Genomic DNA, 12,363 nt, shown 5'->3' with positions numbered 1-12,363 from the left:
TTACACTACTACTGGTCAGCAAATATATCTAAATGTGTTTATTGGCTTTCTACATTTGGAAGACGTGTGCGAGCAAGGAGGCCTACAAACCTGACTCAGTTACACCAGCTCTGTCAGGAGGAATGGGCCAAAATTCACCTAACTTGTTGTGGGAAGCTTGTGGAAGGCTACCCGAAACGTTTGACCCAAGTTAAACAATTTAAAGGCAATGCTACCAAATACTAATTGAATGTATGTAAACTTCTGACCACTGGGAATGTGATGAAAGAAATAAAAGCTGAAATAAATCATTCTCTCTGCTATTTTTCTGACATTTCCCATTCTTAAAATAAAGTGGTGATCCTAACTGACCTAAGACAGGGAATGTTTACTAGGATTAAATGTCAGGAATTGTGAAAACTGAGTTTAAATGTATTTGGCTAAGGTGTATGTAAACTTCCTACTTCAACTGTATGTGACTCATTGTTAGTAGTAGTTGTGACTGTATTGCCATGGCACAGGCGGAAGTGGAGGAAATGTTTGCCCCCTAGTCCCCAGCAAGATGGCCATCTTTAAAGGGGGCTGGGCGATTATTATGATGGGAGGTCCAATAGCTCCTCCTCATCCCCTGTTTCCTGTCTTTCTAGATTTTTACTGTCCCACCCTAAATCCCCATTTAGATTTTACCTCCAAATGAGTGATGTTTTTTCCCCCATTTGAAGACTGCAGCCCTTGAACAATTCTGATATGGCAGGTGTAACAGTGAGTTAGCAAGATATCTCTCTGATACTTGTATGAGTCAGAAAGAGATTTGACAGGGTTTTCATTGTGTACCAGAGTAATTCAACTCGAGATAGAATGAACTCCCTCTCCGTCTATGTCATACTGGGTGAGCTCCTATACATTTTAATTTCCTCATTGACTAATTAGAATTGTCTTAATTGTTCATATACATTTCCAGTGGTGTAAAGTACTTAAATAAAAATACTTTAAAGTACTACTTAAGTCATTTTTGGGGGTATCTGTACTTTACTATTTATTTTTTTGACAACTTTTACTTTTACTTCACTACATTCCTAAAGAAAAGAATGTGTTTTTTGCTCCATACTTTTCCCTGACACCCAAAAGTATTGTGAATGCTTTGCAGGACTGGAAAATGGTCCAAATCATGCACTTATCAAGAGAACACGTGGTCCCCAATCCCTACTGCTTCTGATCTGGCAAACTCACTAAACACAAATGCATCATTTGTAAATGATGTCTGAGTGTTGGAGTCTGCCCCTGGCTATACGTAAATGTCTTAAACAAGAAAATGGTATCGTCTGCTTTGCTTACTATAGGGAATTTGAAATTATTGATGCTTTTACTTTTGATACTTAAGTATATTTAGAACCAAATACTTCTGGATTTTTACTCAAGTCGTATTTTACTGGGTGACTTTTACTTTTACTTGAGTAACTTTCTATTAAGGTATCTATACTTTTACTCAAGTATCACAATTAGATACTTTTTCCACCACTGCACATTTCAATGGTCAATTATTGTCATTGATAATGTGCATGATGATATAACCAGGGCTGAATTTTGATTAACTGCAGGGCACTCTGCATAGGCTACATTTTTAAAAATATGTTTAGTGTAGCCTATTAGTTGAATGTGAGAATGGGGTAAAATGTCACTCTTAAGAGAACATGTTTAGGTGGGTTTATTTGAGTGCTATCTACTCTTGTATTTTTCTTGACATAAGCTCCATGACCATGATTGTAGGTTGTGTGGAGTCTTGTTGTGAAGGAAAGGATCAGAAATGGCAGGAAAGGACATGCGTGTACATTCCTCCTACCCCCATGGGGATGATATCCATCTACAGACTCATTAGAGACTGTTTCCCATTCCTCTGCCCACTGAGTGTATATACAGTAATGTTGTTACTGCTCTATTTCCTACTCCTGAATAGTAAACAGAGTTAACTTCTGATCACATTGATCAATGATCCTTTTTTTCTTCATCAGGTCTAACAACATTGATGATCCAGACTACAGACTCTAAAGGTAAAACACACACACATACTCATATACACATACTCATATACACACACTCATATACACATACAGAAATGTCCAGAAATAATGAGCTTCCCTCTTTCTCTAGGGTCTCCCAATATCAGAGTGGTTCTGTCTGTTTGGCCCCCAGGATCAACCATCTACTTAAGGGAATCTGTGGCCCTGAGATGCCGTGTGGAAGCAGGTGCTAACTATTCTTGGACCTATCACTGGTTCAGACACACATCTCACAAACTTGTGACCCCAAACGCTAGACACATGATCAGTGGTGACAGTTACTCCATCACTGGGGTTGCCAAGGCTGACGGTGGTAGCTACTGGTGCCAGGCTGAGCGGAATGGCTCAACCACACCCTTACTCAGTGACCCTGCCCACTTGACTGTGTCAGGTGAGACAACCTTCAGTCTAATCACTGTTCACTGATTGGTTGGATGAAATATGGCTACTGCTATTGGTATCAATGCACACATAACCTCATCAAAGACGAGTAGCCATTTGGTGTTATGGCATTAGTAGAGTGAGTAATCCTGAAAATGTCACCCCCACTTATTGTACCCATCTCTCTCGCAGAGCTGACCCCACCCTCTTTGGCAGTGATCCCCAACAGCCGACAGCACTTCCAAGGGGAGCACTTCTCTCTCCAGTGCCCTGCTGTGTCTGAGAGCAACTCCACAGAGAGTAACTCCACAGACTGGACATTGTGGCAGCTCACTGACTTTGGAGTTAGGTCTGGGTGTCAGACACTAGAGGGCACTGTCAGGAAGGAGGTTCCTGGAGCATGCAGCCTCTCCTCTCTATACAGTGGGTTGTACTGGTGTGAGAGCAGCAAATGGCGCAGCAACACGGTCAAGATCACAGTGAGCTGTGAGCCATATCTGTATCACTGATGTCTGATACATTAGCAGCATTGTGATCATGTGGTTGGGGGGAAATAATGCCATGTGCCTGTGGAAACCGAGATTATGCATAAGAAAGCAAGTAAGATGCACTATATGTAATGGTCTATGTATCTGTATCTGTAGTGTCTTCTCTTGTGTCTCACAGATGGTTCCATGATCATTGTTGGCCCTGCTCACCCTGTCACAGAGGGAGATCAGGTGACTCTGCATTGCCGGTACTGGTTCCACAAACCTAACCTGACCACCTTCTACAAAAACGGAGTAGAGGTTGTTCTGAACGTCACAGAGATGACCATTGACAATGTGAACGGTGCAGACGAGGGCTTCTACAAGTGTGCTGAACCTGAGGAGAAGTTGGAGAGCCCAGAGAGTTGGCTGTCTGTGAGAAGTAAGACCAAACGGTTGGGCACAACTGCGGCCCAAATATTTTACTGCCTCCCAATACTGCTTGAAATACAGATTAACTTCATTTTACGTTGCGTTGCTTTTAATGCCTTTATTTTAGGGAACTCCACCTCAGAAGAGAGAAAGACATTGTCCTCTGAAGGTACAGTGTCTACACATAAAACCCTTCAATCACCTCAACCCCCCTCCTCCAACACACACACGCACGTGCGCGTGCACACTCGACTTATATGGTTTCATGTTTTTCCCCATTCAGGTACCTGGATATGGGTGTTGCTGTTCTGTTGCATTGTGGTTATCCTGTTGCTTATTCCTGTTGTTATGTTACTGGTTCGTCACTACAGGTTAGTAGTTATTACCTTCAACAAATATCTCTGTTTACTAATCACATTCAATGGACATAAAAAATAGAAACACTCTGTAGTAAGCAGGAAACTCTGTATGTGTCACTAACCCGTCTGTTATTGGGTTCAAGGTTGCGTATGTGGTGCACCCGCAGCTGTTTCTCCTCCAAAGAAGGGCCACCCCCAGGAGAGGCACCCCAGACCAAGCAGGATGTGACTGAGGTACAGTGGGATCTGGGATGGATGGAGATGGCCAACCTGTTGGACAAGCAGCAGTACCCTGCCACTGCCAGCTAAACTCTACCACTCAAACCAGAGACTAGTGTGCTTAACACTGTACAGAACATACCAGAGGAGGCTGGTGGGAGAAGCTATAGGAGAACAGGCTCATTGCAATGGCATAAGTTAAATAAATGGAACGGAGTCACACGTGGTTTCCATATGTTTGATACTGTTCCATTTATTCCATTCCAGCCATTACAATGAGCCTGTCCTCCTATAGCTCCTCCCACAAGCCTCCTCTGGTACAAACATATTAATTATCCTTTGTATCTGTTTTTCACTGGTTTTGTTTCTCACCAGAGTTTTTCTTTTATCTGGTCAAATTAAGAAATAAAGAGGATGTACAGTATGAGCTAAAAAACTATTGTGTACAAGCACAATATTTCCATTGTATCATTAAAGTCACTCCATCTTCATGTTACACCTGTTGGTGAACTACTAATGAGTATCAGAAATGCCGTTTCTGTACAGTAAATCCCTTCCATTTACTGTAAGGTACTTCCCTACTTATGAATAGGCTTTCACTTGGCTGCTGAAATTTGAGGCTTACTGGGAGAAAATTCATTTTCACCGATATCTGCACAGCTCTAGTGTAACAGTATAACTTTAGATCGTCCCCTCGCCCATACCCGGGCGCGAACTAGGGACCCTCTGCACACATCAACAACAGTCACCCACGAAGCATTGTTACCCATCGCTCCACAAAAGCCGCGGCGCTTGCAGGGCAAGGGGAACCACTACTTCAAGGTCTCAGAGCAAGTGACGTCACCGATTTAAACGCTATTTAGCGCGCACCTAGCACACCTACCTAGCTAGCCGTTTCACATCCGTTACACTACGACACCACGGTCACTACTGTTAAAACAGAAGAGTGATTGCAACAGCTGGTGAGTTTTACAATACTTTCAAATGTATTTTACTCACATTATTGTCCTATTTTTTAATTGGTATTTAATTTCCAAAAGCATTGACTTGAGAGTTAAATATCTCAAATAGTAAATATAAGAATTTACACAACCACAGTTTTGCTTGTTTAAAGGGATGCAACCCTTTTTTTCCATTTTCGCCTAAAATGACCCAAATCTAACTGCCTGTAGCTCAGGCCTGTAGCTTAAGCAAGGGTATGCACATTCTTGATTCCATTTGAAAGGAAACACTTTGAAGTTTGTGGAAATGTGAAATTAATGTAGGAGAATATAACACATTAAAAGGTAAAAGATCATCCAAAGAAAAAAACCTGTGGATTTTTTTTGTACCATAACCTTTGAAATGCAAGAGAAAGGCCATAATGTATTATTTCAACCCAGGTGCAATTTACATTTTGGCTACTAGATGGCAGCAGTGTATGTGCAACGTTTTAGACTGATCCAATTAACCATTGTATATCTGTTCAAAATGTTGTATCAAGACCACCCAAATGTGCCTAATTGGTTTATTAATACATTTTCAAGTTAATAATTGTACACTCTCTTCAAACAATAGCATGGTATTAGTTCACTGTAATAGCTACTGTAAATTGGACACTGCAGTTAGATTAACAAGAATTTAAGCTTTCTGCCCATATCAGATATGTCTGTGTCCTGGGAAATGTTTTTGTTACTTACAACCTCATGCTAATCGCATTAGCCTACGTTAGTTCAACTATCCCGCAGGGGGGACAACAATCCCGTAGAGGTTTTTAAACAAATGTGGTTTCTACTGACAATTGAGATGTACAAATTTTGGCATATGGGGACGACAAGCAGATAAGAGACTATCCTTACTTAATTTCAATTAAGACATTAATGAGCAAGCTACGACGGACATAGTCAATATAACTATTTGTTCAGCACTTTTGAAATGTACAGCGACAGAATTCAGAACATGGGCTGTTCTTACAGTCTACTCCTTGTACAAGTTAGAACCGTAGGATCAAATCAAACGTATTTATATAGCCCTTCGTACATCAGTTGATATCTCAAAGGGCTGTACAGAAACCCAGCCTAAAACCCCAAACAGCAAGCAATGCAGGTGTAGAAGCACGGTGGCTAGGAAAAACTCCCTAGAAAGGCCAAAACCTAGGAAGAAACCTAGAGAGGAACCAGGCTATGTGGGGTGGCCAGTCCTCTTCTGGCTATGCCGGGTGGAGATTATAACAGAACATGGCCAAGATGTTCAAATGTTCATAAATGACCAGCATGGTCAAATAATAATAATCACAGGCAGAACAGTTGAAACTGGAGCAGCAGCACGGCCAGCTGGACTGGGGACAGCAAGGAGTCATCATGTCAGGTAGTCCTGAGGCATGGTCCTAGGGCTCAGGTCCTCCTTGAGAGAGAAAGAAAGAGAGAAAGAGAGAATTAGAGAGAGCATACTTAAATTCACACAGGACACCGGATAGGACAGGAGAAGTACTCCAGATATAACAAACTGACCCTAGCCCCCCGACACATAAACTACTGCAGCATAAATACTGGAGGCTGAGACAGGAGGGGTCAGGAGACACTTTGGCCCCATCCGATGAAACCCCCGGACAGGGCCAAACAGGAAGGATATAACCCCACCCACTTTGCCAAAGCACAGCCCCCACACCACTAGAGGGATATCTTCAACCACCAACTTACCATCCTGAGACAAGGCCGAGTATAGCCAACAAAGATCTCCGCCACGACACAACCCAAGGGGGGCGCCAACCCAGACAGGAAGAGCACATCAGTAACTCAACCCACTCAAGTGAAAGCAAGTAAGCCAGTGACTCAGCCGCTGTAATAGGGTTAGAGGCAGAGAATCCCAGTGGAAAGAGGGGAACCGGCCAGGCAGAGACAGAAAGGGCGGTTCGTTGCTCCAGGGCCTTTCTGTTCACTTTCACACTCCTGGGCCAGACTACACTCAATCATATGACCCACTGAAGAGATGAGTCTTCAGTAAAGACTTAAAGGTTGAGGCCGAGTTTGCGTCTCTCTCATGGATAGGCAGACCATTCCATAAAAATGGAGCTCTATAGGAGAAAGCCCTGCCTCCAGCTGTTTGCTTAGAAATTCTAGGGACAATTAGGAGGCCTGCGTCTTGTGACCGTAGCGTACGTGTAGGTATGTACGGCAGGACCAAATCAGAGAGATAGGTAGGAGCAAGCCCATGTATGCTTTGTAGGTTAGCAGTAAAACCTTGAAATCAGCCCTTGCCTTGACAGGAAGCCAGTGTAGGGAGGCTAGCACTGGTGTAATATGATCACATTTTTTGGTTCTAGTCAGGATTCTAGCAGCTGTATTTAGCATCAACTGAAGTTTATTTTGTGCTTTATCCGGTTAGCCGGAAAGTAGAGCATTACTGTAGTCTAACCTAGAAGTGACAAAAGCATGGATTAATTTTTCTGCATCATTTTTGGACAGAAAGTTTCTGATTTTTGCAATGTTACGTAGATGGAAAAAAGCTGTCCTTGAAACAGTCTTGATATGTTCTTCAAAAGAGAGATCAGGGTCCAGAGTAACGCCGAGGTCCTTCACAGTTTTATTTGAGACGACTGTACAACCATTAAAATTAATTGTCAGATTCAACAGAAGATCTCTTTGTTTCTTGGGACCTAGAACAAGCATCTCTGTTTTGTCCAAGTTTAATAGTAGAAAGTTTGCAGCCATCCACTTCCTTATGTCTGAAAACATGCTTCTAGCGAGGGCAATTTTGGGGCTTCACCATGTTTCATTGAAATGTACAGCTGTGTGTCAATCGCATAGCAGTGAAAGTTAACATTTTGTTTTCGAATGACATCCCCAAGAGGTAAAATATATAGTGAAAACAATAGTGGTCCTAAAACGGAACCTTGAGGAACACCGAAATTTACAGTTGATTTGTCAGAGGACAAACCATCCACAGAGACAAACTCATATCTTTCCGACAGATAAGATCTAAACCAGGCCAGAACTTGTCCGTGTAAACCAATTTGGGTTTCCAATCTTTCCAAAAGAATGTGGTGATCGATGGTATCAAAAGCAGCACTAAGGTCTAGGAGCACGAGGACAGATGCAGAGCCTCGGTCTGATGCCATTAAAAGGTAATTTACCACCTTCACAAGTGCAGTCTCAGTGCTATGATGGGGTCTAAAACCAGACTGAAGCATTTCATATACATTGTTTGTCTTCAGGAAGGCAGTGAGTTGCTGCGCAACAGCCTTTTCTAAAATTTTGGAAAGGAATGGAAGATTCAATATAGGCCGATAGACATTTTCTGGGTCAAGGTTTGGCTTTTTCAAGAGAGGCTTTATTGCTGCCACTTTTAGTGAGTTTGGTACACATAGGATACATAAATGGGGCATATAAACAGACAATGAAAGCTCTTACAATATTCAATGATTACATTTCTCTGTAACAGGTTATAGGATATTTGTGCACCACCAAGTTAGAACACTAAGAGGTGAAAATAGACCACATTGAACGCCGTTTGGGTCTTTGTGTGTCAAAAAAGAAACACGTTAAATAACACAATTATATTATAGAATGTTGTGTGTGCTGAATTTGTACGTGCAAGCCAAGCACCACAAATACTATCAGTAGCATTGTCAAAGCTGTACAAAAAAGTAGCCAAACAAGCACACACCCGGCCACGAACAATGTGTTTACAATACCGCGTTTGTGAAAATAGACCGAATTATTAGGGTGAGGCACAGTTTACTACACAATATACACTTAGTATTACTTTCTTCGCTACAGTATACATTTCTTCCTTGCATATTACATCATTTTTGCAGCAGCATACAAGGCATTTTTGGAGTCATCTTTTGAAGGTGGCGTAGCGGTCCTTTGTGGGCAAATTTTGTCAACAAACTTTGTCATCAAAGTCTGGCATTCCCTGGATTTATGATGGGTACTCGTTAGTTAGATTACTTGTTGGTTATTACTGCATTGTCGGAACTAGAAGCACAAGCATTTCGCTACACTCGCATTAACAGCTGCTAACCATGTGTATGTGACAAATAAAATTTGATTTGATTTGATTTGATTTGAATAAAACAGCCACTACATTGAATAGCAGGTTAACGTTAGTGGTTTCTTGCTATGCTTGCAGTTAGCCACTGATTCCTTCCAAACAATTCATTGTTGTGTAATCTTTATGTACAAATTCCGAGCACGGACACGTTTTATCTATAGTTTCTCTTCATTATTTTTCTTCATGTGACAAGGATTAGAAAGGATTTGCCAGTAGATTGTCGACAATTGATGATGACTGCTATCTAAGACTTTGAGTCATTCTATCTGAGTTATTCTATTTGATGTCATTCTGTCTGTGGCAAGAGCAGGTATTCTCAATGTTTTGTATTCTCATACTATACTTGGCATGTAGGTTTCTCACTTATGGGTGGCACAGTATCCCTGCAGGCCAACTCCTGACGGACATCCTCGCACAGGCTGCTACGGTAGTGGTCGATAAGGGCCCTGTCATTCCATCCCGCTCCTGCGGCCAGGGTCCGAAATTCCAGGGTGAACTCCTGGGCACTCCTCGTCCCCTGCCTCAGGTGGAAAAGACGTTCACCCGCCGCTGTACCCTCGGGCGAGTGGTCAAAGACTGGCCGGAAGTGGCAGGTGAACTCTGTGTAGTCGTCCAACGCCGCATCTCCTTCTTCCCACACAGCGTTAGCCCACTCCAGAGCTCTCCCTGAGAGGCACGAGACGAGGGCGGACACCCTCTCCCTTCCCGAGGGAGCCGGGTCAACGGTGCCCAGGTATAGGTCCAGCTTTAGCAGGAAACCCTGGCACCATGCCACCGTCCCATCATACTCCCCGGGAAGGGCGAGACACATCCAACTGGAACCGTGTACAGGAGGGACGAGTAGTGGTAACCCCTGTTGTGCTGGTGGAGGCGCTGGAGGGACTCCCTGTCTCTCCCAGCGGTCCATGGTCTGGACGATGCGGTCCATCGCGATGCCGCAATGTTGTAGCATCGCGGCGTGTTCTCTGACGCGCTCCTTGACTCCTATAACCGGGGTACCTGCTCCTGCTCACTCCATGGTGTGGTGTGGAATTCTGTAAGGGGTGCGTAACTGGTGGCAGTGAAGTCAGACGCAGGAGAGCCGAGCTAGGTAATAGCCGGAGCAGTTTAATTCCAAAACCAACGGCATCAAGAAATAACCAACATGGGTACAAAACCCGACGCGCACCAGTAAACACGTGCACAAGCACTTACAACAAACAATTCCACACAAAGACAAAGGGGAACAGAGGGTTAAATACACAAAACTTAATGAGGGGAATGAGAACCAGGTGTGTAGGAAAACAAGACAAAACAAATGGAAAATGAAAAGTGGATTGACGATGGCTAGAAGACCGGTGACGCCGACTGCCGAGCGTCGCTCGAACAAGGAGAGGAACCGACTTCGGTGGAAGTCGTGACAGCAGGTTACCTTAGTGTTCTTGGGCAAGGGACTATGGTGGTCTTACTTGAAACATGTTGGTATTATAGACTCAGACAGGGAGAGGTTGAAAATGTCAGTGAATACACTTGCCAGTTGGTCAGCGCATGCTCGGAGTACACATCCTGGTAATCCGTCTGGCTCTGTGGCCTTGTGAATGTTGACCTGTTTAAAGGTCTTACTCACATCGGCTGCGGAGAGCGTGATCACACAGTCGTCCGGAACAGCTGATGCTCTCATGCATGTTTCAGTGTTACTTGCCTCGAAGCGAGCATAGAAGCTATTTAGCTCGTCTGGTAGGCTCGTTATTTAGCTCGTCTGCTTCTCCTTCATTTTGGATAAAAAATGTTTTTCAAAACTGTTAAACTATTGTCTTTCTCTCTGTTTAAGTCGACTACTCAACACATTTTATGCACTGCAATGCTAGCTAGCTGTAGCTTATGCTTTCAGTACTAGATTCAATCTCTGATCCATTGATTGGGTGGATAACGTCAACGGGCATGACTTTAATGGCAGAGTAATACTTTTTTTTTCACATTCATGAGCAGTCCAAATAACTGCTTTCGCAGTTTTAGTGTTAAATACTTTCCTTTTGTGCTGCTTAGTGCTCACTGTGTTTGTTTTTCATTCCATTCTCATCCCTGTATTGAAGCCTACTGTAGGTTTCATCATTATTAGCATGCCTCTTATTGATTAGAGCTCTTCATATCTCTGAAATGTGTCACTGGAAGGCTGGGTTGAGAAAGAAACCAAGGAACTTTTACAGACACATAGAGAATGACTTTATCTCTACATCTCTGCTATTGTAACACAGTACCATGCAGGGATCTTTGCTGAACCTGTCTTAGAGATAGCCCATGCTCAATGTGAGATGATGTTATGCAACATATGACGTTATACACATGCATCCAAACACACTCTTCGGTGTACCTTAACATGGTGCCAGATCTGTGAGTTTTCTTGGACTATCGGTGACATCAGTAATAAACACAACCTGGCTGTGCACTGGACTGAGAAACACACTCACAGAGACTGTGCTCCATACACAGAGATAATATGCTCGTATGTACTGTCTGTGTTAGGAACGTGCTCATGTGTATTGTCTGTGTGAAGATGTCTGAGATGGGCGTGTGTGCGACTGAGACTTTGAAACTTGCTCTGTACTGCCCTCTAGCCTCACCTCACATAATTGTCTCAATCTTTCCCAGGTCCGTCTGAAAGTTGGTGTAGGTATTGTGCCACTGACTAGGAACTCTTCGGGAACAGTGTGTGTATGAATATAGAATATCCACACTTTAGAAGGTTCTGTGGTATATCAGACTTTCTGTTTACTGATTGGAAAAACACCTCAGCATCTTTTCTGTCTGTGATATGAGTGAGCTGTCGATGGAAAATACCTCTGTGTTGTAGTCTGAACTACAGTCCTGCAACCAACTGCTGGAGCCTCAGAGCAAATGTAAGTACACACTTTGAGTGTTGTGTGTATGTTTGGTTTTGTATCGATCTATGACTATTGGAAACTTGTCATAAACTAGTAGTAAGAAGTTTTGACAAGCTGAATGCACCGAGCTGTCTGTTTAAACTACTAGCACACAGCTCGGACACCCATGCATACCAAACAAGACATAACACCAGAGGTCTTTTCACAATCCCCAAGTCTAGAACAAACCATTGGAGGAGCACAGTACTAAATAGAGCCGCGGCTACATAGAACTCTATTCCTCATCAGGTAACTGATACAAGCAGTAGAATCAGATAAAAAAAACAGATAAAAATGAACCTTATGGAACAGCGGGTACTGTGAAGAGACACACACACACAGGTACAGACACACATACACACATGAACACTAGAACACGCACTCTACACACATGTACATTGTAATATTGTTGTATGGTGGTATTATACATTTTGTATTGTAGATACAGTTGAAGTCGGGAGTTTACATACACTTAGATTGGAGTCATTAAAACTTGTTTTTCAACCACTCCACAAATTTCTTGTTAACAAACTAC

The 12,363-nt window shown here is 42.9% G+C and overlaps 1 protein-coding gene across 2 annotated transcripts; it reads left to right on the top strand.

Annotated features, from left to right (window-relative positions):
* The first annotated feature begins 660 nt into the window (after nt 1-660).
* On the top strand, nt 661-4,390 carry LOC112251057. Of its 2 annotated transcripts, none has more exons than XM_042322197.1 (8): nt 661-868; nt 1,989-2,027; nt 2,128-2,427; nt 2,610-2,840; nt 3,084-3,326; nt 3,444-3,485; nt 3,600-3,687; nt 3,819-4,390. In XM_042322197.1, the coding sequence occupies exons 1-8, from the start codon at nt 838-840 to the stop codon at nt 3,982-3,984; spliced, it is 1,140 nt and encodes a 379-aa protein (XP_042178131.1). In that variant the 5' UTR covers nt 661-837; the 3' UTR covers nt 3,985-4,390. The 2 variants fall into 2 exon arrangements, with proteins under 2 accessions (XP_042178131.1, XP_024277497.1); XM_024421729.2 differs by having other exon boundaries at nt 662-868; nt 2,610-2,903.
* Nucleotides 4,391-12,363: the final 7,973 nt, after the last annotated feature.

The sequence above is a fragment of the Oncorhynchus tshawytscha genome, linkage group LG05, assembly GCF_018296145.1.
Source record: "Oncorhynchus tshawytscha isolate Ot180627B linkage group LG05, Otsh_v2.0, whole genome shotgun sequence".
Lineage (NCBI taxonomy): Eukaryota > Metazoa > Chordata > Actinopteri > Salmoniformes > Salmonidae > Oncorhynchus > Oncorhynchus tshawytscha.
This window is presented reverse-complemented; position numbering and strand designations above follow the sequence as displayed.

Excerpts from the sequence above, each read along its gene's own strand:
- LOC112251057 (XM_024421729.2), top strand. The coding sequence starts at position 838 with ATGAACTCCCTCTCCGTCTATGTCATACTGG. Across the intron at positions 869-1,988 it reads CTCCGTCTATGTCATACTGG|GTCTAACAACATTGATGATC; the intron begins GTGAGCTCCTAT and ends TTTCTTCATCAG. Across the intron at positions 3,688-3,818 it reads TTACTGGTTCGTCACTACAG|GTTGCGTATGTGGTGCACCC; the intron begins GTTAGTAGTTAT and ends ATTGGGTTCAAG.